General features: G+C 31.1%; 2 protein-coding genes across 3 annotated transcripts; both read right to left on the bottom strand.

Moving 5' to 3' along the window:
- Positions 1–1,311: 1,311 nt before the first annotated feature.
- LOC105344253 (kin of IRRE-like protein 3) lies at positions 1,312–15,013 on the bottom strand. Of its 2 annotated transcripts, XM_066076985.1 has the most exons (15): positions 14,865–15,013; positions 10,278–10,616; positions 9,437–9,712; positions 8,621–8,890; positions 8,035–8,304; positions 7,485–7,754; positions 7,038–7,307; positions 6,734–6,850; positions 6,313–6,331; positions 2,835–2,887; positions 2,509–2,527; positions 2,020–2,084; positions 1,905–1,923; positions 1,735–1,808; positions 1,312–1,487 (listed from the first exon to the last, which is right to left on the bottom strand). In XM_066076985.1, the coding sequence occupies exons 1-15, from the start codon at positions 14,944–14,946 to the stop codon at positions 1,420–1,422; spliced, it is 2,211 nt and encodes a 736-aa protein (XP_065933057.1). In that variant the 5' UTR covers positions 14,947–15,013; the 3' UTR covers positions 1,312–1,419. The 2 variants fall into 2 exon arrangements, with proteins under 2 accessions (XP_065933057.1, XP_065933058.1); XM_066076986.1 differs by lacking the exon at positions 8,035–8,304 and having other exon boundaries at positions 1,313–1,487.
- A 905-nt stretch (positions 15,014–15,918) lies between these two features.
- On the bottom strand, positions 15,919–20,409 carry LOC105344239 (1-acyl-sn-glycerol-3-phosphate acyltransferase alpha). Its single transcript, XM_011451959.4, has 6 exons — positions 20,257–20,409; positions 19,458–19,591; positions 18,184–18,368; positions 16,530–16,625; positions 16,353–16,425; positions 15,919–16,253 (listed from the first exon to the last, which is right to left on the bottom strand). Exons 1-6 carry the CDS (start codon positions 20,319–20,321, stop codon positions 16,117–16,119), a joined length of 690 nt encoding a protein of 229 aa, XP_011450261.3. The 5' UTR covers positions 20,322–20,409; the 3' UTR covers positions 15,919–16,116.
- Positions 20,410–25,504: the final 5,095 nt, after the last annotated feature.

The raw sequence follows: 25,504 nt of genomic DNA, 5'->3' as shown, positions 1-25,504 counted from the left end.
TTGGGGTTTTTTTGGTCTTATTTACTTTGCTGAAATGTTTTAGTCTAAATTTGCATATGCGGTTATACTATTTCAACCTGCCTGAATCTATTATTTATTTTTGTTTTCATATTTCGTATTAATAGAATACGTTTATATACCTTAGATTTTTACGACTTGACACTGGGCATACGAAAAGTACTTGTGTTTTTAAGGTCGATATTGAAAAGTTTCAGTGAGTCTCCCCCGACAATCTAAAAAGGAAAGATCTACCCTAAAATTAAAACAATGCTTTATCAAAGGCAAAAGCTATCCACACTGAACAGTGGTCATCAAAAATTTGTTTGTTGCAAGATGTATTGTATTTTTCCTTTGGACTTTTGATTTTTAGCACTGTTCTTTATTACCACATTTCATTTAGTTCCAGCGCATTATTAAAACATTCAACTTTACTGAATTGCAACTACGGCTTAAGTCTTGTCGCAAACCAACTACATATCATATTTACATATTTTACTAGAAAAAGACATAAATGGTAACCTAAAAACAAAACTTTGATAAACGTGAAGACTTCAATTTTTCAATAGTGAACTTTCCTTGCTTATGTAGAACTATGCCTTTATCACCTGTATAAAAGATTTTGTCTTTAAGTTGATTCGATACTCAAGGGCATGCTTTACCTATAACCAATTTCTAAACCACTGCATGCTTATGACAAACAAGTTTATAAACCAAGATTATCAACAGTCTCGATTGAAGTCATCACTTCGTAAGTTCTATGATCGATACAACGATCCTGTCAGCAAATACAATCTTCTGCCGAATTCCGACCGACGTTTATCATACTTATTGTTCAGCCATTATTATTGACCTAACTGTCTACGGATTTTTACGTTTTCCCGATTACAACAAAGAGCATATGGCGGGTGAACCCGGTCAGCAGAGGATGCTCACTCCTCCCTGGCACATGATCCTACCTCTAAGTTTTGTAGAGGACCGTGTTTATTCTTCTATTTTGTATTTTTCCTTTAGACTTTTCATATTGTACGCTGTTCGTTATCACCACATCCTATAAATCTTATAAATCCCTAAGGTCTTTATGAAAGATTTAATCACGATTGACCGTATTTGACCAACTTAAAACATTCAAAGAATTATTAATTTTTACTTGTTGTTATATAATTTTCAGCAAATGTATAAATTCATAAAAACAGTAATTGATAAATGTATGGGAATATACATTGCAAAATCGATCTATATTTATATTGTATGAAAATAACATAAATGAAAAATAAGAATAATTAGTACATATTCTTTATGCTAGTATTGTTTAATAAAATGTAACATCAATCGGAGAATATTATATGATATAATAAGAATACCAGTTAGAATACAAATTACATCTGTTTTAAGGAAACATTAGCATAAGACAGAGATAACTTATAAAAACGTGTTTTCGTAAAAATGACCGCCCGGTTCCTTCGAGGATATCTTAAAAACGCATTCCCCTATAAAATAAGATATATGAATTTGAATTATCATCAAATTTTAACGCAAAATTAGTTGTTTTTAATGTATGTCACTTTAAAATTATTTTACTAATAAAACACCTTAGATTTGTACATGTAATTATATTTAGAGACTTACATCGGAACTGTTGCCTTTTTAACGTAAAAATCATAATTGTTTTGCCGTGTTATTTTTATTTGCTAATTTTCATATATCTGTTTCATTTATAATTATTATGTTTTTTACCATCCATGTTCTGCAAGTTGTAATACTCGGTAACTTTCGCATCAACAGGTCTTTGCAAATTTTCATATGTAACTCTACAGAATTAAATCATTATTAAACATATGCTTCTGTGGTTGAGAGAGAAAAAAACATAGAGAGATAGAGAGGGAAAGAGAAACAAGAGGTCTTACGTATTCTTTTCTTTATTTTCTGTGAAAAAAATACATGTTCATGTGCAATTAGTACTGAAATGAAGATACTTTTATGTATGAAATCAGTTGATAAATATTATAAAAATTACCATACCTGTTGATAAAATATCTGCGTACCGGTTGGTAGCTTTGCTTTTTTCCAATTTATCATATTCATTTCTACAACAACCAAAAAAAACCGTTAAATTATTCAACATAGTAGCCACAGGTCCCGAATATTAAATATTGCAGGGACTTTTATTTTCAAGAAGAGTGGTAAATTTAACATTTAAAAAGTTGATTTTTCTTACCCCCAGAATACAAACTTTTTGGTCATTTTCAAGTCGAACATATGTTGAAAATGCACATATTTAAGTAATTTAGAAAAATGAGCTTGCATGCAGATCATATATTAAGTGTATATATAAGATAGATTTTCGCGCGTTTTCAATTCCGATCAATAAACTGATTAAATATCAGAGAATAAGAGTGAAGCGAAAGCATACTGAAACGAACTTAAGCAAAATACGGATGGAATTATGTACAGACAAATGATTAGTTGAATATCAATAATTTACCATATATATTTCTAAATAACACTCACCGTTCTCTGCTTTCATGTCCTACAATTATAGGTCACGTAATGATAATATGTCAAAAATGAAATTATTTAACAAAAAAGAAAATAAATTTGTAAATGTTTTAAAGTTGCCTGCAGGAGAAAAAAATTACCGCAATACAGGATCGGAACTACTAATGTGTTCAAATTAAAAAGTATTAAATCACTTAATGTGGCAATCTTTTCTTGTCAATAATATAAATAGAAAACATGACCAATGACACGAACAAAGCAAATTTTTAATATTCGGGACAGTGAGTCCCTTTTAGACTATATATTACCATAAAATATAGTACAGACACATTATGTACCTTCTAGGGTTGTGTAATTAGATGTGTCCTCATTTGTTGTGACAATCTTATTCCTGAAATAATTCATATATCATAATAAAAATACAGAAACTTTATACCATCGAAAAAAAACGAACCTAAGACAAAAACAAAACGAATAAATACTTTAAATTTGCATTAGCAAATCACGTAAAAGAAAAGTCTATAAATATTATTTTTAATATTGCCTCATGAAATCTAGCACACGCAAATGCCTTTTTTGAAAAGATCCTTATATTTCTGAAACTGATATTGTTCTATCACTAAAGTAAGTGAGTATATGCATGCTTGCCTGTAGTTTTTTAGAGTGGCATGTGTATCAAATGTACATATACTGATTATAATACACCATATAAGTATTCCATCAGGATATCAGACCAATATGTCACTTTATAAATATTAACAATTCATTTTTGTGATCGGCTTCGGCCGATCACTGTTGTGTCCATATGAGGCATCCGGCAAATGCTTCCATTTGCGCACACATTCCGCTTGGATAAGTAGTTCCTATAAAAACTTGAAGTTTGGTTTAGTATTTGTATGACATTTTACTCAGTTTTATTTCAATTCATTTACCTTAAGAGATGAAAACATACATAAAATACAGTTCGACCTGTTAATTCAAGAATGCACATTTTGTCTCACGCGTAAGAATTTCGATCGAAAGATTTATTCAGTAATGCAGTTGACCTCAATGAACTGACCTCAATCATAAGAAGATGCTCCATGAACTGACCTCGATCTATTGATGTTGCATAATAGTAGCTAGGAAGACGGCTTGATTTATAAACAAGGTTACGTTATAATGCGACCTCAATAGCAAGTTATGATGGCATTCAATGTTTTTCCGTCGCATTAAATTATTTAAATACAACTCTTTCTTTGTATACGTGTTAATGCTCTTTGAATAGCCCTACTCAGTATTCTGAAGAAGAAGAAGAAGATACATTAACATTTAATAAATACGTTAAAATATATAACTAGACAAGGAGTTTACGAACGGCTTTCCCCAAATTTATTTCAAAATTGAATTTGTTGACGGTTTATAATGATGAAATTTTGGTGTACAGGTTCAAAATTAATATTCTATATTTTGTAAAAATACAGTATTTTTAAAATCATTTTACATCAAACTGATCATGTTGATTGCTTCTAGCTATCAATATATCATTATTGCCGATCATTCCTTTTAAAAGGAATACTTGTTTTTAAAGTTGATGTGCATTTAGAACTTTTGATTTCTTAAGCCCATATGCTTTAAAAATTGAGCACATTGTTGTCAGGTTACAAAGTAGTGTTGTAAAAATTATTATCATAAAATTTTAAGTATCTAAAATATAGCTGTTTGAGTCGTTAGGTAATGGATATCGTCTAACATATTCATTTTCATTTTTGTCCAAGTTACAAATGTGCAGATCCTGTTATTTAGCAGTTCATCGCAATAACCCCAATCTCCACGCAAAGAAGGACCATTCTACACCTGAATTGCAGTATAGGCGATCTGATGTCTTTTGGAAGTCTCTTTAATACACAACTTTTTTTAAACAGAAGTGTTGTTTTGATTATCGGCATGTTCAAAAGTTTTTAAGATTTGATTGTCATACAGGCTGTCCCAGAATATCTGATACCAATTATTTCTTCAATAACTTTTCATTAAATTGTTTTCACAATAATCTAACTAAGTAAGGCATTTTCATAAAAAAATGAGATGTAAATTTTAACTCAACAAATTTCACAAACATTCATAAGATTTTGCAATTTGAGCATGGTTTATGAACACAACCTAAAAGAGAGTGTGTCAAAATGACGTCCTATTTTATCAACAATACTCTGTTCCGAGTTTTTGCTTCCACCACTTTTTGCTTGATAGTTCAATAATAGTAAATACCTTTGTGCTCAAACTACGTTCATCCACTAATATGAACATTTTCCAGATTATCTGTTTTGAAACGCCCCTCTACCGTTTCAGGTTTCAATACACATCCCAAAATTGAAAGTCTACGAAGATTTTGAATTGCATTAGCCATTAATAAGCCCGGATGATAACGTTTAACAATTGCGCGATGTATTCCGAGTGTATTCCGAATGGAGAAAAGATGTAAACATTTCCCATTATAAATCTCCGTAAGAAAATTGTTTTCGTTCCTGTGAAATTTTATGAGTGAAAAGGGATATGAAGATATCTTGGATATATATTCCCTTTCATCGATTTCAATTGTATTTCTTTCACAGGTATGTGTATTTTTAATAAAAATCATCAAAAATTGATGGAAGCAATAACTTGGGGCAGACTATACAACGTCAATTGTAAAAGTAAAATTCATCACAACGAATACTGCATGGATATAATTTTCTCAAACCTTCTCACTATTTACTGTCTTGTTCAATTGTTTTCCCCAGGGTATTTTATTTCATATTTCGTACAACTATTTTTGTAGTCTGTGTTCGAAAATACAGTTTAAAACCATATACGGAAGATGCCTGCTGTTTTGTCCGAATCATTTTGAATAAAATTCAATTCATCAAAAACAATATAATGCAATTTTGTGACATCATAAGTGAATGAAAGGCACGTTTTTTTTAATTCTTTGTGATTAAAAACTAAACCATTTTAATTTTTTATTTGAGTCACAGTTTACGAGTTTTTGGTCAAACATAATTTAATTTATATGAATTTCAAAAGGTATCAGATATTTGCTAATTTGCGATTAATTGTTAGACGCAACAGGTCATTGTGAAAGGGTGTATATATATATATATATATATATATATATATATATATATATATATATATATATATATATATATATATATCATACAATTTGATTTATATTATGAAGCTTTTGAGACAGCCCCTTATGTGACCCGAATTGATTAAAAACGATGTTGCAACGTTGTGTTTTGCGGCTATTGTGACCTTGGCGCAATACAATTTAGTACGTCATTCCTGAGATAAATCTTACTGTTTTAATGTAAAGTTTCACTTAAATAAACCTTAAAATAGTTTTTATGAAGAGTGGTAAAATTTTAAAAGTTTATTTTTTCTCCTAAAAAAAATTGTTATGGTCATTTTCAAGTCTAACACATGCTAACATTTCATATCTTTAAGTAGTCTTGGAGAATGGGTTTGTATGCAGATTTTCTACCAGGACCCTTAACCAATTAAAATCTTTTTCTTCACTTCTGATACAAATGATTTGTTAAGAAATGTTTGTATTTTCATCACCAACTACCAAGTCTTTGATGATTATAGACACGGTTTCATAAATTGTTCTCGTCGTATATTCAACATTTGTAAAAAGAACAAAATATCAATTTTAACACCTGATTTGCTTATCTTCCTTTCGTATTTAGAAACCATATAGTAAGGCACATTTATCCAATTGCTTTAAACATATTTTAATAAATTGTCTAAAAATATTGTTGCAACGTATCAATTATAATAAATGTTAATACTTACTTGTCTTTTTTCTGTTGCTCTAGAATATCAACATTATGCTCTATTACATAACTACAAAATTACCATTGGTATTTGTTTTACAAACAGTAATATCAGTTAGAATTATAATCAGAGACTCATTTCTTTTTGCAAATTAAAAGTCATAAATGAATTGAACCCCCTCTCCAATGATAGTTGGAAATAGGAGAGGATTTCAATATATTTTGGTCTTCATATATATCAGCCATAGCCCACTACAATGCATTCCAGATACGTTTCCAACAATTTTTAAATACTGACGAATGTAGATTGCCAAACTATAGATTATAACAAATCATTATGGAAATGTCAATATGATACAAGAAATATTCATTCATTATTAAATTGTATATCAATGATAATCCGTTTTTTTAAAAACTACATTAAGAAGACAGAAATATACCGGAATGAGAATGATATCTTCGGTAAACAAGAATCACTGTGATGATGACAATAACAATTACTGTTATAGTTCCTCCTACACTTCCTGCAACCACAGCGACCCCCGGGTCAGATGTATCTGATAAAACGTAATAATTTATGTATTGTTATAAGTAAATATTGATTTGATATTTTTATGAAACGGTCTATTTCAAATGATTATAAAGATCCAAAAGAAGGTTCTTTTGTCAGAAAAGACAAAAGACAAATTAATTGATTCATCCTATTATACACTATTTTCAGAATATAATATATCATAACCTTACATCGTACACTGGCGACGAAAGACTGACTGTCTGTCCCCCTCTCTCCATTCATAAAGATGTTTTCTGCTGTACATTTGTATGTACCAGAACTGGTTCTCTGTGTGTTGTATAACTGTAAGGTGGAACCATTCTGTCTGAATTCTGGGTTATTTACCTTGGTCCAGTAGAACGTGGTAGCACTAGGATTCCCTGGGGTGGCTGTACAATTGACTGTTAAGTCTCCTCCTTCTATTATATTTTGATTAGACAGCACATTTACCACTGGTGGGTCTGTCAGGTAATTGGAATTAGAGATTCATAATATGTAGCTAGGTGTATGTTGAAGCATATTGTCAAACAAATTGTATATTTGTTTCTATAAGTGAATTCAGTACACGAATATAGTCTTCAAGAACAAAGAAATGTCTTCAAGACAATGTTTTCAGATTACATATCGTCAAACCTTACATTGGACATTTACGACCATGGACTGACTGTGTATTCCCCTCTCCTCATCATAATACAAATTTTCTGCTGTACATCTGAAAGTACCAGAACTGTTCCGTTGTATTGTATATAACTGTATAATGGATCCTTTCTGTCTGAACTCTGGGTCATCTTCCTTAGTCCAGTAGAATGTTGTAGAGCTTGGATTCCCAGGTGTGGCCAGGCAGTCGACTGATAGATTTCCTCCCTCTATCATGTCTTGTCGAGACAGTGCATTAACTGTCGGAGGGTCTGATATAATATAATAATTTCAAGTTTCAATTGTATAAATTCATTTTCACCCCTACGTCATTAAATATGTATTTTACGCTTTCTTTGTGTCCTTATTTATCATCTAAATAAATATCATAGGTAAATATCAGCTTTGTATATAATAGTTAGAACAATTAAAAACACCCGAAATACTTAAAACACTTGACATAAAATTCCGTTAAAGTTATAGACACACGCTACATGAATCTGCCGTACGATATATGACAATTATTCAAATTATGGTTTTTGAAATACCTACATAGAACATTGATGACCATGGACCGACTATGCATTCCCTTCTCTTTATTACTAAAGTTGTTTTCTGCTGTACATCTGTATGTACCAGAACTGGTTCTCTGTATGTTATATAACTGTAAGATGGCGCCATTCTGTCTGAAACCTTGGTTGTCTACCTTGGTCCAGTAGAATGTGGTAGCACTAGGATCCCCTGGGGTGGCTGTACAGTTGACTGTTAAGCCTCCTCCTTCTATTGTGTTTTGATTAGACAGCGCATTTACCACTGGAGGGTCTATTAAGTAATATTGGAATTAGACTTTCATACTATGTATCTAGGTGTATGCTGAAGCATATTTTCAAACAAATTGTATATTTGTTTCTATAAGTGAATTCAGTACACGAGTTTAGTCTTTCTTTGTGTCTTTATATATCATCTAAATAAATATCATAGGTAAATATCACATTTGTATAAAGTTAGAACAATTAAAAACACCCGAAATACTTAAAACACTTGACGTAAAATTCAGTTAAAGTTATAGACACACGCTACATGAATCTGCCGCACGATATATGAAAATTATTCAAATCATGGTTTTTGAAATACCTACATAGAACATCGATGACCATGGACTGACTATGCATTCCCTTCTCTTTATTACTATAGTTGTTTTCTGCTGTACATCTGTATGTACCAGAACTGGTTCTCTGTGTGTTGTATAACTGTAAGATGGCGCCATTCTGTCTGAAACCTTGGTTGTCTACCTTGGTCCAGTAGAACGTGGTAGCACTAGGATTCCCTGGGGTGGCTGTACAGTTGACTGTTAAGTCTCCTCCTTCTATTGTGTTTTGATTAGACAGTGCATTTACTATTGGAGGGTCTGATATATAAAGCAAAACTGATATAAATTTCCATTATGTTATAAAGAACATACGAAACTTTTAATGTGAATCTGAAATGTCTTCCCTCTATGTCTTTTTTAGACAGGGCATATACCATTGGAGGGTCTATGAAATACAACATTCTACAAAATGTAGTTACTATTTCGTTTTTAATTTCTATAGCTGGTAGTGATAGTTGTAATGCTAGTTTTTAATTTCTGTTTTTGTTATATGCAATTATTTTTGGTGTAATGAAAAATGGCTATCATAAAAGTTGACAATTTTTGTCGTTAGCCGTTTGTAGTGCTTTATAAATTCAGTTATATATATATATATATATATATATATATATATATATATATATATATATATATATATATATATATATATATATATATATATATATATATATATATATATTTATATATTTATATATATATATATATATCTGAAAATACCTCCAACTAATGTATATTGAAATTGAATATACAATGTGTATATACTGGAGAAGAGTGTGCGCTCTGATAACTAAATGTTGAACTTACATTCTACATTCAGTGTTGTGCTTGCGTTCACTGTTTTGTTCATGTTTGAAGCTGTACATAGTAACGTCTTCATGTTGTCTGTTCTGTTTCCAACTAAAGTAATTGAGGTTTCATGTGATCCTTCTATGGCTGTGATGATAGAAGAATCAAGATACCAAGTGATTAGAGGAGCAGGGAATGCATTTCTGTTGACTTCACACAGGACTTCAATCAATTTATGTTCGCTTATTGTCAGTGGCTTGTCACTCGGGATTAAGGAAACATTATGGACATCAACTAAAAAAATCGATATTTGATTAACACCAGTCTGTTCAAACGTTTCCAAAATTATGAAAAAGAGGCATCGGAGTAAAATATATTAGATAAAAATAATAATAATATTGATATTATTAAATAATTTAAAGACAAACTTTTAAATTTTTTAAGAGAGCATCTTATTTGTATGATTTACTCTGATCTCCACTTCCATTCGATTTTTTATCATAGACAAAATGTATTAGACGAAAATATTCTCACTTTTATTTGTTTGCATTGGCACATAAATGACAATGAATGCAGTCGAACATCAACTTACGCAAGCTTACATATTAATTTAGATCAAAATATGAGTTTGTTTAGCTTATGATAGTAATACATAATTTGTGTAAGTACTTGAATAAAAATTTGTTATGCTAATTTTAAGAAAAAAAAAACGTTTATTTGTTTGCATTGCAAAATATGACCGTGAAACATATGTTTTCTCATTTTGTAAAATATATAAAACAAATTGTGTTTAATTTGATCATAATTAAACAATATTCAATATCATGATGCCTCCGAAATCTTTATTTGAATTTCTTACTTGCTATATTAAGAACGATTTGTGGGCTAGCATTTCCAGCTACATTGACAACATAATCACATCGCCATTTTGATCCATTTTCATACTCTGTCATATTCTCTGCTGGTATAGTTAAACTGAACATTGACTCCGACACACATTTATAACTGTATCCACAGTTATCCCTTTGAGTCGCACATGCTGCATTTGTGTTTGCAATAACGACGCATAATTTGTTGTCTCTGAAAAACTTCACAGCATTTGAAGTGTACCCAGGTGGTACAAACATATCACATGTCCATGTAAAGGCCTCCCCAAGCACCGCAAACTCCGATGATCCCGTCAGGTTGTATCTTTGACCTGAGAAAAAATATCCTTTAAACTTTTCTTCCGTAAAAAGTTTATCTTTCTCATTTATTGATTTTTTTTCATAAAAAGGATATTATCATTGATTGTTGATGACATTTTCAACAACATCATTCCTTTGTTATCACACTAGTATCTATTAAGATGTATGTGGCGGAACAAAAAATACCAATGTTATCAATACTTTGCTCACGAAGGAATAAGTTGGAGCACATTACGAATTTAAAAACGAAAATTACAAAACAACTGCAACCAAATTCCAAAAGCGTACCCACATTCTTGATATAATCACTTATCAATAGGTATGTTCACACTAATTTAACATTGACAGAGGACGCTTAAAGGGGCGTGATCACGATTTTGGTCAAATTCTATTTTTCTGTTTTCATTTGAGAGTCAGTCGTAAAGTAATGAGCAAGATACAGAGCTGACAATTCTTTGTCATGTACGTAAACAATGCTCGTTCGTGCCCTGTTTACATAAGTTCAAAATACCAGGAAAAAATCTTTTTCAAGCTGATTTGTCTATCTTCTTATTCGTTTTAAGCAGAAATAAACAGTTCCTAACGTTTAACACATTCACTTTAGGTCTAAAATTGGAAGTTTTACTTCAACATTTAAAATGTAAACAAAAGCTTTGTTTACATAGCTAAGAATTGCAAGCTCTGTAACTTGCCTATTAAAAATGCCTTACTGAAGCATTGTAAACAATAAAATCGGAGAAATAATTTTTGACCAAAATCGTGACCATGTCCCTTTAATCTCAGTCATTTTAAATGTTTAGGTAAAGTTAATCTTAATAAATATCAATTCAAAATGTTCTGGGTTTTTATCATACTTTAAATATGTTGAAAGATACTTATTTTGTGCAAATTATTGATAAACGATAAATAACACTTTGTCGTCTTCTAAATATAAATTATTGTCTTAAGATCTTTATGGTGTTCTTGATATCGTCCTTTTATTGCGTAATCGACTTTCAAAAAGAGATCGAAGATTATTTTAACCTTTTAGATTAACAACATAGGTAATGATATGTCCTCTCTTTTGATTTTTAATCTCACATAGATAAAAAAATGTTTGTATAAGTGACATTGAAACCTTGCCTACATAATGCTAGAAACTGATACAAGAAAGTTCACTTTTCTGTACAAAAGTTAAGAATAGCGACTTTTTAGTAACAGGTTTTACCTACACGGTGTATAAATCAGCTTTACTTAGTGAACCTGCTCGAGTGGGCGTGGTAGGTCTTGTAGAAACACTTATAGTAATTATTAATATTTATTTCGTACACTTGCTATGTGTCTAGGGTTAAAGATTAATGATTTTGATGTTTAAAAAAAAATTAAATTTTCAATATCACATCAACGGAGTCCCACCCTATTATCAAATCCCTGATCAATGGTACTGCACTTTGCAAATGTGGCGCTTATGATCCTCTAGTTCATCACAGCTATGCTCTTACAAAAATCTTCTACATGTAAATTACGAGAACAGAATAAATTTGTTTAGTAATTAAGGTATCTTTTAGTGGACTCTGTATAGTTTGTCATCAAAATACAACGCAGGGGGAGGATAATTTTGTTTGCCAGCAGGAGGGGGGTACCGATGCTTTAAGGAAATATTACTATGGGTAAAATAAAAATAAGTTTGAATTTTCCAGCGGGACCACCGACCGCAGATCCGCGCATAATATTGTATATATTACATAGGAAGAGATCTCGTTACTAATATGTGTACAAAGACAAAAATAGGCATGTATATTTTTCATTTGAGGGTGCTATCTTACAGTGATATAACTGAATGATAGCAACAATATTTTGATTGTTATCTGGGCAGACATTGTTACATGTACCTTTCATTTTAAAGAGTTTAACAACAATGTTTTTAAATACAAATGAGTGAGAGCAAGTGATTTCATTATGCTGTTTTAAAAAATCGCTTGCTGCTTTAACACTGGACTTAAAAAGCTGTAGTGGAGTAACAAAGATGGAAAAAAGAAGCATTTTTTAGTTTAATAGACCGGCATACATCACGGCTGAAAGTTAGTTTTTTCTTGAAGAAATAACCCTCTTGTAAAGGTCGTAGAGTTTTCTATGAGGTTAATGATAAAAAAAATTTAAGATATGGTGTCTTTTATCGTTTTTAAGCATTTCTCAATATTTTGCATTGTGTGCCATACAATTATCTTCATGAAAAAGTAAAATACTAACAAATACAGTTTTAACATCTAATGTTATAGCACTGCCAAAATATTTTGGCGGAAAACCAAATCTGAAAAAAAAATAGTCCGAATTTCCTCTGTTTTGCAATAAATCCATATTTGTTTAACCATTATTCCATAGCATTATAAAAACTTCAATTGTTTTGTCAATAATGATTTATTTTACAAATACTTTTTGTGTTTAGAACAAATTTTATTCATGACATTGAACTTTACAACACTTCAAATTTGACAACTCAAACCCTGAGTAAACAGCATCCTTAACGGGAAGTTGACGTTTGACTAGTTCAAAAATGAATCCCACCATATGTAAACTGTCCGAGTGCGAGAAATATTCGCAAGGTTCGTGAGAGCTCCTTCGTTGCGAACATTTCTTGTTGCAATCTAGTCCTTGCTGTATGACTTTAAAGACGACGCGATTGTAAACCTTGGTACCGAAAATTACTTGCCGCATTTTTTCTCCGGTCAAACGCGTAATGAAGTCGTCGCAAATAAAAGTTTGTTTACAGTACATTTACATAGAGTGTATTAAATTTTCAAGCATCTGCATCTAATAGTTCCTTAGAAAAATGCGACAGAAAAACCTTATAACCAGACAGACAGACAGACATGTGTAAAACAGTATACTTCTTTCTCTCCTTCGGAATGGGAGCATAAAATCACTCAAAGTTTTAGATTCTTGTTTATGTTACGATAATGTCTGACTTGTTACTAGAGTACTTACAATGTAGCAAAAATTAAGATAATAATTAAGAGTTGATTAATCAGATTAAGAAGTAACTTTTTCGACTGAATCTTACAACCAAATGGTAATTATACCCGCACTTTCTAAAAAAGTTCGGGTATATTGTTGTTACCTTGTTCCGTCCGTATGTCACGTTTTAGTTTCCCAAACTGCTCTTACATCTTATAAACCAGCAAACTGAAATCTTGGAGTTTGATTGGGGGTCTCGATGTATTTTTATGATCTATTCTTAAAAACCCCTTGTACTATTTTATTAGGTAAATAACAGCTTTAAGGTGGTGCAGGACTCATGCATATTGTGATGTATACTTCCTATTAAAATAAACAATGAAGTATAAATATAATATTTTCCCCAAAAATAATGTTACCTTACATTGAAGCGCAATGGGTTATAGCAATTACACGTCTGTAAGGGCATTGGAGTCCAAGGTGTATATTTGGTTATTTTACTATTGATATATATGAACTTTCAAGGGGGGGGTGGTCTGGATCCCTCACTCCCACCCCTTTACTTAATCCGTGCACACGATTATGTATATGTAGGCACACAGAAGCAAATCTAAGGCCGGCAACCACCGCGGAGAGGGGGCAGTATTTAATTTTGTTTGTTATAATTATATAGACCATTATACTTTCTATGACATGAAATGTTAAGATTATTGATTAACTCAAAATTCACATGCAAACAGTTCAACCCCAAATTGCAAATAAAGTGCTGCTCATGTGTATTATCATATCGGAAGGGATCGCATCCTTCAGTTATAAAATTTTAATTTTTAAATGTATTACCGGAACTTGCATGTGGCCTTCATTTTTAAATACGGTAAACTGGTACAAAACAGTGTTATTTAGGGGCAAACACTTGGTGCGGGTATTACTGTCTAATGACAGCATCTAGTTTTTTTATTCTGATAAATTTTCCAACTTATTTTAGTATTTTTTAAATAAACAATTTAACACCCTTTTACTGTGTGTATATTGAATTCATAGTTAAAATGATTTAACTTCTTCGAAAAATTTTCAACTAGTGTAATGTCAAATTCTTAAGAGAAAGTTCTCAATTTTGATTACCTTTGGAATAAGGGGTATTGAATTTCAAAATTTATGTACCACTACCTGCAAGTCACTTAAGAATTTTAAAACAAATCTTTAAACTGGTATTCTTCATTTATATTTTGATTTTACACACAGTGATTTCCGCTAATGATATCTTGTTCATCCCACCTGTACACGAATGAATTTCTTTATGAAATAAGACAAAATATCCAACTTACCATTTGTTATCCAAACATTAAAAGAAAAACAAACTAAGAAATGAATAAATATATTACATCCACTGTTGAAATTGCACATCATCAAAGTTCTACTAAAGGCATCGAAGGTGAAAGTCTTTTTAACGATGTTTTGTCACCTCGTCACTAAGTAAACACTCAGGAAGTTTTCACCGAGTTATTTTCTCATAACCAATTCTTGTTTGCACTGCTTTATTGATCTACTTTCCGTTTTTATAACGCAGTTTACTTCAGATGTGTATATAAAGGTGGCTCCTAATATCAGTATATGTAAATTGTCTTAAGTATACAAAAGGTGTTTCCCCTCGAAAAAGGGGTTGAACATGAATTGGCCGGATATATTCTTACATTTTAGGAGGAATCCCGGTTTTTTTCCCGAGCACATATTTAACTTTTCTTTTTATGAAGAAACAAACTTGAAGTTACATTCATTGTGTTCATGTGTTATCTTAAAGAAAATAAGAATTTGTTGTCAAACTCCATTTCGTTAAAATTCAAAACCTGCTTCTAAAATCACGATAGTAAGTTAGAAATACTTATCAAAATATTTGTGTAAGAAAACAATTCTATGTTCCCATATGCGCAAAATATAAACATTCAACCTCATCTTAAATTCAAATTCTGCATATTATCATGTAACTGGAAAACGTTTGCAAAGCAAAACGGTACCAATTCTTATCTTTGGTGTTCTTTTCTTTTACCTCTTTTTTTCAAGGAATATATATGTTAATCTTGTAAGTCTTCATTTATAACATTTTTAAGAAGATGCCTTTTATGCACAGAATATTCAATTGAGATGTTTATAAACTTTGACTCGTACACTACATGTATGTTCGTTTAAGTTATTTACAGGGCAATAAATATCAGCCCTTTATGAGCAACCAAGTGAAATTTTTATGATGAGCATGCTTTTATTGTGTCTTTTCTGTCTGTCATAGAAAAATTCCGATTTTTGAACTTCCCTTTTCACATTATCAATGTTTTCTGTATAAATCTGTATAATAAATTTTCTGATATCATGATTTTCTGAATTCAGTTACATAATAGCAATCCACTATATGCAAGTTAAATCACAAGTAACCAAAAAAAAAATAATGATGAAACTTTTAAAACTCTTTATACTAAGGCTCAAGTACAAGTGAATTTACACGAATTGACATGTTTTTCTGAGTAGTTAAGATCAATATCTAATATCGGTATAAAAATGAACATAACTATGACTTTCGAACAGTTCTCACACATTTCTCTTCTTAGAAGTATTGTAGAATGCTTTTATCATAGAGCTTCTGACGGATTCCATCAGCTCTGGGATGTCATTTTTGGACAGACCACGGGTGGAGACAGGTGGTAGACATGTCATTGTGATAAACCCTGTTGAGGTTGAGTAAAGAGCCTAATTATGCAAACTGTATGATAATGTTCATTTTTATACTGAAATATAACATAAATACATTCAATTTACCAACTTACCTGAATCCAAACGTTGTTCTTCTTTGTGATATAATGGTTTCAATGAAGAAATGACTATTGGTACAATAGAAACCTTTAAAAAAATTAAAATGTTTTAATTTAAAAGAATATATTCATATCAAAATTCTTCTCTTATTTGGATTCATTATAACAATATACCTTAAAATAATCATATACCTGTGCATCAACTGCAAGATGAAAAACTCCTTTTTTGAAGGGTAGTAAATTTTCGGAACGGTTTCGTCTTCCCTCGGGAAATACGAATACCTTCAACTTAAACGAATTAAGCAATTATACACGGGACTAAGATCTATGCCTAAAAAAATAAATGTTTCATTCCAATTACGATCAGAATGTACCCCCTCTGGTACAACACATTTTCTGTCAGTGTGCCATGAAGAAATTATCATTAAACATTCATTAAAAAGCTCGATATGATAAAACTGAACTTTCCTATCGTACCGTAATTCTTGAATTCATAATTGGCAAATATAAAGCGTTAATATTGTCATTGATTTACTTGAATCTTTTTAAATCATATATAGCATATTATAACAAATATTAAATAATGTCATGTATTACTGAAGTTTGAATAAATGAATCCATTAACTAACGAAATAAAAAATGAATACCAGTACCAATGAAATTATCAGGATTAGAGGTAATTATCAAATTTACTACATTATTATTATTCAATTGTGTAAAAACATATAACTATTTACATAAGTCATTGTATACTTCATATCTAATATGAGGAAGAAATGACAGATCATTTTAAACGCAATATTTGGTTATTCATTCAAATGGACTCACCTCACATTTTAATGTTTGAATGGGATATTAACTGCTAGATTAATTGTATTCATTATAAATTGAATAGGATAAAAACTATGAGCCGTATAATTATGTTAGTGCCAAGGTTGCATTGTTGCACCCACTTAAGATGCAGTTTCGTAAAAATCCATATACATTATATGATAGACCATTATCTATAGATTATATGACCACTTTTGTTTTAAGTGTGACTCACCTGTCAGGTAAGATATTTATCTTAAAAGGTTATTATCCCTTAAGAAAATAATAAATCCCACAGTAGATATAACTTTTCTACAGGAACAATTGAAACCCTAAAGGATTTTTTAAAAATCCAATAGAAATTATATTTCCTGGAGGGGAAAAGTATTTCCTGCAGGAATTTAATTAACACAAGTGTTTTCCTTTACAAAATAAAGATTTCCTATCGGATTTTAAAATTCTATTGTAGTTTTGTTCAAATTTTTAACGAAATTTATCATCCTATAGGAAGTTCTTTTGTTCCGGTGGGAAATCACAAATATCCTTTACAAATGTAGGAAAATAGTTTTTCCTATGGAATTTTTTTTCCTCAAGGAATTTATTTTTTTAAAGTGAATATCTCACCTGACAGGTGAGATACATTAATAACAAAAGTGGTTTTAAACTCTTCAAGCAATGATATACCATATGGCATATTTAAATTTTTCGATAGAATCAGCCTAAGCGGGTGCAAAATTGTCACCTTGGCACTGGCATAGTTATCCGGCACAGTTTTATTACCATTTTTGATATGATGTATTTAGTGAAACATAAGTCTGATTAAAACCACCCCATATCTCCTTACACTCGTGGTTTTAATCAAACTGGTGCACCATGTTTTATACAAAAAATGCAAACTCGAAATTAATATTTCAGACTTTGTGATTTTCAAAATACGGATTCGGAACATGAAATATTACACAGAAGAAAAGTGACGAACGTTATATGTAATAGTTAAATCAGAAGTGACAATTTTGATAGATGTTACCTGACTCACCTTTTTACATATTATTTCCTCTTTCATTGACTTCATTTGTGCTACGGCTTTGTTCAAGTTGTTTCTGTGGATTGACAATGTATTACAGAGATAACTGGCAGCTCCAAATATCCCATAATACGACAGAGTGTGCTTTGCTATCAAAGTGTTTGAAAATGGTTTATTACCCCACAGTTCAGCAATACCTAAGAAATGAAAAGATAAATACTAACAATAATACACAAAAAATCTTTTGATAAGTGATACAGTTAGATAAGTGATCCGGATAGATATGTGATCCAGTTAGATAAGTGATACGTTTAGTCTTTATCGGGTAGGTCAAACAGGTGTCTAACATTTGAGAAAACACATCTGTCTGTAGGTAGTAGATAGAAATCAATGCCGCTCAAGCTGCTGTTGACGGATTCGTAATCAGTGCACTTGTTGAAGCGTATGAAACGAGTGATACTTTTACGATTGCTGTATATATTCAATAAACCCAAGAGTCAACTAATGATAATACACCACTTTAAAACAAACAAAGTATCAAAAACGCATATTCAACTTGTGTGAGAGATTGACGAAAAATTTGATTACAAAAAAGATTTTACGAGCCGTTGTTCTACCTAATTGCAGTAGCTCGGATTCAAGAACTCATATAAATTTGTGATTGGGACCTAATTTCTGGAATAATTATTTATATATAGGTTTGATCGGATGTTATTTCCTAGCTTACCTTTAATGTTTCATAACTGACAACTGGGCGTTTGTAATTCGATTGTATAGTTAATCTATGGGTTCAAAAACCAGCCAAAGGTAAGACCTTTTATTTCCGAATATTATTGATCCCTATGTATCAACATCAGGAAGACCAATCATAAACAAAAAATATAAACTTTAATCCTACGAAAAAACACTGTACTTTAATCTGTTTCGCCATATTCCTTCAATTTTTTTATCTAATAGTTTTTTTACACCAGTACCTTTCTGGGAATTGAACATAATCACAGAATGAGAAATGCATGCAAACATTATCAAACAGAATCATTTCATCAACCAGACTCCCGGAAGCTTTTTTTTATTGAGATTTGATTGAAGTTTAAAACATGTATAGATAACTTTTTCAGCTTGTGATGTTTGAATTTTGTACAGGTAAGTTACTCGTCCTGTGTAATGATTAAATTGAATATAACTACATGTATATTACAGATGAAAATGATTATATAGGAATTTAATGTGTAAAAAAATTATGCTTTCATTCATCTTTATGTCACAATAACCACAGTAATACTCACATAGCAAATCAAGCCCGCTTTGATGATTGACAACAGCTATAATGGGGTCATCTGTCTGTATGTGTCTTTTTCCGGTTACAATATATTTCCAACCATAGATAGCACTCACATTTCGACATCCCCATATAAAAAACCTAAAGAATATGTATATGTGTACATTGTGAGAATAGCTATTTAAAACAGAAAATTCATTTTTTTGTTCGCAATTTTAGTCAATAAAATTTCTTAAAGAGGTTCGCTCCTTAGGTTTTTGGTAGCTATTTTGGGTCACCTTTAGTTTGAAACTTCTGCATTACATATTAATTCTAGTAGAGTATTTATATATACCAATGGCAAATAAACTATGTTTAATAAAATTGTTTGTAAAAGTTACATTTTCACAGAGCTTAGTAAGAGACTATACTTTGTGGCGGAAGGTTTTCAAGAAGGAAATGTACAATTTTTATAACTCACTAATTCTATAGTACTGTATTATGATGATATTACTATAAAAAAAATTGTGTTATAATTTGATTGCTCCTAAATAATTTTGTATAATCTGTTGTTGTGTTATTTATGTACTGGCCTTTGAAGCCACCAGTAAAGAAAATGTTTTTAAACTTCGACTAAGATTTTACTTATATAGTCACTACACGTGTTGAACTTCATACTGTATTAAAATCATAACTAAATCACAGTTCAAACTATAAATATTTGTTTGATTTCTTCAACATCTCCTTAAAAATACATTTTTGAAATAGAAATAGAAAATATATGTAATAAGTTTTGCATTTAATAAGAAAAAGAGAATGTTTCTTACCTGTAATTATTGGTTGTCCTTCCACACCGAGTTACTAATGACCAAACTACAACAATGACCGACATCGCAAGCAGACATAAATAAAACAGACTGCATTTTAACAAAAACCATATAGTTTTCCTGAAATAAAAACTACCAAAAACTAAAACACAAATAACCCCAAGAAAATACATCTTAGTGATTGTCGTGTATGAGGGAAAGTATTCGCATTTAGAAAAACATTTATATCTTTTTATCTTATCACTATTCCAACATCTGTATGCATGTCACAGATGCAAGAAAAACAATAAAATACGAGGGCAAGTTATTTTCATTACAAGTTGCTGTCCTTTAAAAAAGGACTACAATACGTGGACCATTTGCATGTGTTTCCAACGAAAACGTGAAAGCCTTAAGATTATCAGAGATTCCACCGACTCTAGCCCCCTGCTTTTAACCACTAAATGTGTACGTTGTATTACGTATACTTCTAAAATAATTATGATCTATCTATGAATGAAATTTGCATGTATAGTATCAGGCATTCGGTGAATTCTACTATTTGCGCACACATTACGATTCGCACTACTTGTTAACTATGCATTGACAGCTTTGTAAATTAAACATTTCATATTTTGATGCATTTTTCTTGAGATTTAAACTTTTATACAGTGACATAATTATTCAATCATACTTAAATGCTTAAAAAATTTAATCGGGAAGTTCTCTAGCCCCGCCTACCATAAAAGTAAAGTTAAGCTACATGTGTACTCGGAAAACAACAAAACATTACAAATTATCCTATATGATGCATGTTGTAGTTTCGGCATAACATTAACTTATTTCATAATACTGATATTCATATCACATGCCAATCATTTTTTTTAAAAGGAATACTTTGTTTCTGTACTGTTTACCGACAACTTTACAATTACAGCGCCTTTGAACTTATGTGTGCATATGGCACGGAGTCCCGATACCGATTCAGATAAACGTGTGCTAACCTGGTTCCCTGAGCTACCCATTACGCACAGGAACCAGGCTAACTCATGCGCAGGCTGAATTTTCCCCATAGCATCCGGTTTAACCTCGCTTATATATTTTCTGCGTGGACCTCAGGGTCCACGCAATAAGGCATTCTACGTCCTTTTCCTATATCTCCTATTTACTGTATATCTTTTTAACACAACTTTAGGACAGCCACGGTAACATCTTTTTTTACGTTTATAAAAGGGGCAAACATTTGATAAACATCAAAAGGAATTCGATTAAGGAAGGAGTCTTCTCGTTATGAGACATACTTCTTATATTAAGAAATTCATGAAATGTTGACACATATCAAGCAGATCATATAACCAAATGATTCTTTCATTTTAATTAAATTTGACTCCCTTGTTTGCGCATAAAGGTCACTGTCAAGGTCACAACCATTTCACTCGACTTAAATGATGATAAAAATAACTGTAGTTTTCTAGAGTTATGTAGACACCTGTTTAATGTATGAAGTTTCTATTCTTTAATGAAATATAGAATATTAGAATGTTTATCAGCTTATACTACTTAACTGGAACGAGTTTTTAAACTTAAATTGATATTTCTAAGCCCGCATTTCCTCTAATTTTCTTCAATTTTGAAGATATTTTGTTTGATTTTTTATTCTTCCAATATTAAAACATCTCTGATTTTTACATATTATGAAGACTTTATATAAAGATATAAACTGACAAAAAACCTAATATATTGACCATTTAATAAAAGAGAAAATTCGATTCTAACAATTTTTTTCACATAAATCTACTTAATTAAGGGAGCGCTTAAAAACCTAATGAAATGCAATTTGATGTCAAATCATATTTTAATTAATGTACTGAAGAACTGACGGGAGTTGATTTTATCGATTATCATTTATCTGAAAATCAACTTATCTTGCATGGCAATTAGTTTCTTGTCTGTATTTGAATTACGCGCTTTTTATTATATGAATTTTTTAACTTTTCCGACAAGAATTTCGAGAAACCCCATATGAATCAAGTTGTGTAATATTTAAAGATAGATTTCAAACTATGTATAAGAAATCGAAAAAATTCTAAGAATCGTATGGATCCAAGCACTATTGATATCGAATTCTAGTCTCGTTCAACCAGACGCTCGGCTGTCTCCGTTAATATCCGACAAGCAAGAGAACCTCTCTGCTTGTCGGAGATTTACGGAGACAGCCGAGCGTCTGGATGAACGAGACATTATTAAACTCTGGCGTAGGAACACATGAGACTACAAATATATCTAAATTGTTCGTATTATATAAAATCTTACTATTTTCAAAGTGTTTATAGATAAGTTTTCATGAAAAACAATACTTCAGCATACATTACATCGAATTTTTCAATTATATTTCAAGAACTATGTCTTGTCAGCGGTGATGATTTGTGCTTAGGTCCAAACACTGTTTCACTTTTGGTTTGATAGAGTAACTGCATAGGAGAGTTGATTAAAATCAACTCCCAAAAACATATTCTGAAATCCAAGTATCCTATCTTTAGTTCACATTAGTTGAAAAAGAAATCAAACATCAATTTTATTTTTAAAAGTGCTTAATAAACTCACGAATCTACAGCAAATTTAATTTAAAATTTAAATTTAAAAACGTGATATTTTTCTACGTCAACGTTCCGCCAAAAATATATTCCTTGTTCAATTAACTTTAATCTTGATTTCATGAACATTTAATCAAATTTACGTTTGAAAAGTCGAAAACCAAAACAGACTCCATTCTTAAAGTAGTCCGAGTATCGTACTACGTCATAATACGGATTTTACAATATTGGTTCGACTTTTACAAAGCGTTTTAGATACCCGGTATTGATTTTGCTCTACATCGCTGTTGTAAACAATGGCAATAATAAGCAATTAGAACGGTAATATATGTATTCTATGAGAGATAGAAATGATTAATGTTGAGAAACTCGATTCTGTCAAAGTAAAATGAAAAAAGTTTCTGATTAACCAGGATCTCAGGTATGCTTATATCTTCTTTATTTTGATGCCCCCCCCCCCCCCCCTCGAAATTTTATTTTTCTTTTACTAAAACCGGTTTAAATTTAGAGACAGAAGCTATTTCGAATTTATTCAATCGTCAATTAATAAATGTTTAAATGATATCTAACATTGTTGACAGATCTAGGCAGAAAACTGTAGCAAAATGTGATTTTTACGGATTTTTACGTCAGGGTCTACTTGGTTTAGAGCTTATAGCGTGAAAAGTAATCCGTCAACATATAATTTATTTTACCAAATCTTTTTTCTAAGGTGTCAATCTATAGAATAAACACCATGAATTTAAGTTTGAGTCCATAAAATAGTAAAAAAATTACCAGACGTGATACTAGCATTGCACTTTTTGTATTCTATTTTGATACATCAGGTCCATAAAGCGTACTTACTTACAAAAATTTGCGAGATATGGTTTAAATAAATATGTATACTCTATTTTGTATGTTCAATTCTAATTTTTCCACATTGGTAATAACTTTTAGGAGAAACGGACGTCTGGTAAATTTCATAATTGTCAATAATTTTCGCAAGGGGGTTCACCCGTCTGAGAGGTGATAACAAACAAACTAGCATGTAAACATGCATATTTTCTTTTGTATATGTATTGCTAGAATGTATATTTATCATTTAAAGCTAAGCTTTTAATGATTGAGCCCATTTAGTGCCGAGTATAGGACTACCTTCAGTAAATTTAATCTACTGGTACTCCTCTTGAAAAAAAACCCAGGATTTTACACACCAATGATGTTTTCTGATTAGATTATATGCTATAGTTAAACCAATAACATTTTAACCGTTGAATAAGTACATGTAACGATAATCAAATAGTTAATGATGATAACAAAATAAGATTAATTTATCATCAGTTACTTTCATTACAAAATATTGACATCTTTAATAAATTTTAATATATTATTATCATAAGTATAAATATAATACGTGATCATTCTCGTTTTTACTATAGGTCTAGCGTAAATTGTATGTAGGCCTACCGTTTACCATTAATTGATGTTTTCCTTTTGTTTTCCTGTACTTGTAAATTTTATATAATTTTTTTTCATATTCATACTACATACATTGTGCCTCTGGAAACGATTCTTTGATATTCAAATTATTAAAAGCAAGATTATAGATCCGCCATTCTAAGGTCTGGCATACCGTAACAAAGTAGCACTGTTTTCCACCGCATACTATTCCTGACGTTATATGTTTGCACCCCATATCAACACTTTGAAACGAAGTCCCGTATCTTTTATAAAAATTTTCAGTAAATGACCCATTCACTCAGAATAACTCACTTAAATTTTATTTGAAGCATTTCAAACGCATGTACATAACAAGTTTGTTAACATGCCGTCGCCTTCTTTGAGTAAGGCGGGTCAGAATTGTAAGCAATCAGGCCTAGCGAATTTTGTTGGACTAAGATACTTGACAGAAAACTCCCTACTTCAAACAAAAGGTTGCTTATGTACAATATATACAAATAAAGCAATAAAATAAGTTTACTAAACACTTTTTCAACGACACGTTCCTCAAAAATCTTTTTTGTATCTCCTCGTAATAAAGAGTTCCAATAAAAAATATGAATTTTATGATTACTTTAAAATGATCAAAATTTACTTGGATTTGGTTATATGTCTAGATGGTGGAGTGGTTAGAACCGTGGCGGCTCACTGCCAAAAGCGAATAGGTTCTAGAGGTCGTGGGTTCAAAGCCCCGCCCCGGCGGAGACATTGTTCTGATATGGTGAATTTTTCTGTGCTGTAGATGTATTAATTTTATATCAGCAATTCAAGTGTATTTTCAAGAAGATTATATAGGATATTGCATACTCTAGTATTTTGCAGAAATGCCTGGTAAGGTACCCTCATTTTTTGCAAGAAATCTTGTCAAAGTAGTAGTAAACCATTAACAAATTCCTGGAAAAAGTTATCTAAAATTGAGGAACGTGTTGTCTGACCTTAAGTGAACTTTATTTTCTCAAAATAATTCAGTTCACACTCTATATATGGAAACAATATATAAATTAAGTTACTGGTCTATAACAGTCTGACATTCACACCTTGCTGCAATCAAATGCAACAAGTCATGTCATGCGTTTAGTCAAAAAAATTATTAATCATGATTTGTTAGTTTCACGATTTCTCTGCATCGTTAGGGCAATCGACAGAAACAAAGTAATAAGAATAGACAAGTTTGTTACTCGAACTGGACAACC

Source organism: Magallana gigas, chromosome 2, assembly GCF_963853765.1.
Source record: "Magallana gigas chromosome 2, xbMagGiga1.1, whole genome shotgun sequence".
NCBI lineage: Eukaryota > Metazoa > Mollusca > Bivalvia > Ostreida > Ostreidae > Magallana > Magallana gigas.
This window is presented reverse-complemented; position numbering and strand designations above follow the sequence as displayed.

Bases quoted from the DNA above. Each gene is read 5' to 3' on its own strand.
- LOC105344253 (XM_066076985.1), bottom strand. From the start codon at position 14,946: ATGATGTGCAATTTCAACAGTGGATGTAATATATTTATTCATTTCTTA. The intron at 7,755-8,034 runs GTAGGTATTTCA...ATATTATATCAG, and splicing joins CATGGTCATCAATGTTCTAT to ACCCTCCGACAGTTAATGCA. The intron at 1,488-1,734 runs GTAAAAAACATA...CTTATTTTATAG, and splicing joins CAACTTGCAGAACATGGATG to GGGAATGCGTTTTTAAGATA.
- LOC105344239 (XM_011451959.4), bottom strand. From the start codon at position 20,321: ATGTCGGTCATTGTTGTAGTTTGGTCATTAGTAACTCGGTGTGGAAGG. The intron at 19,592-20,256 runs GTAAGAAACATT...CATATTCTTTAG, and splicing joins AGGACAACCAATAATTACAG to GTTTTTTATATGGGGATGTC. The intron at 16,626-18,183 runs GTGAGTCAGGTA...AATTCGTTTAAG, and splicing joins AGGAAATAATATGTAAAAAG to TTGAAGGTATTCGTATTTCC.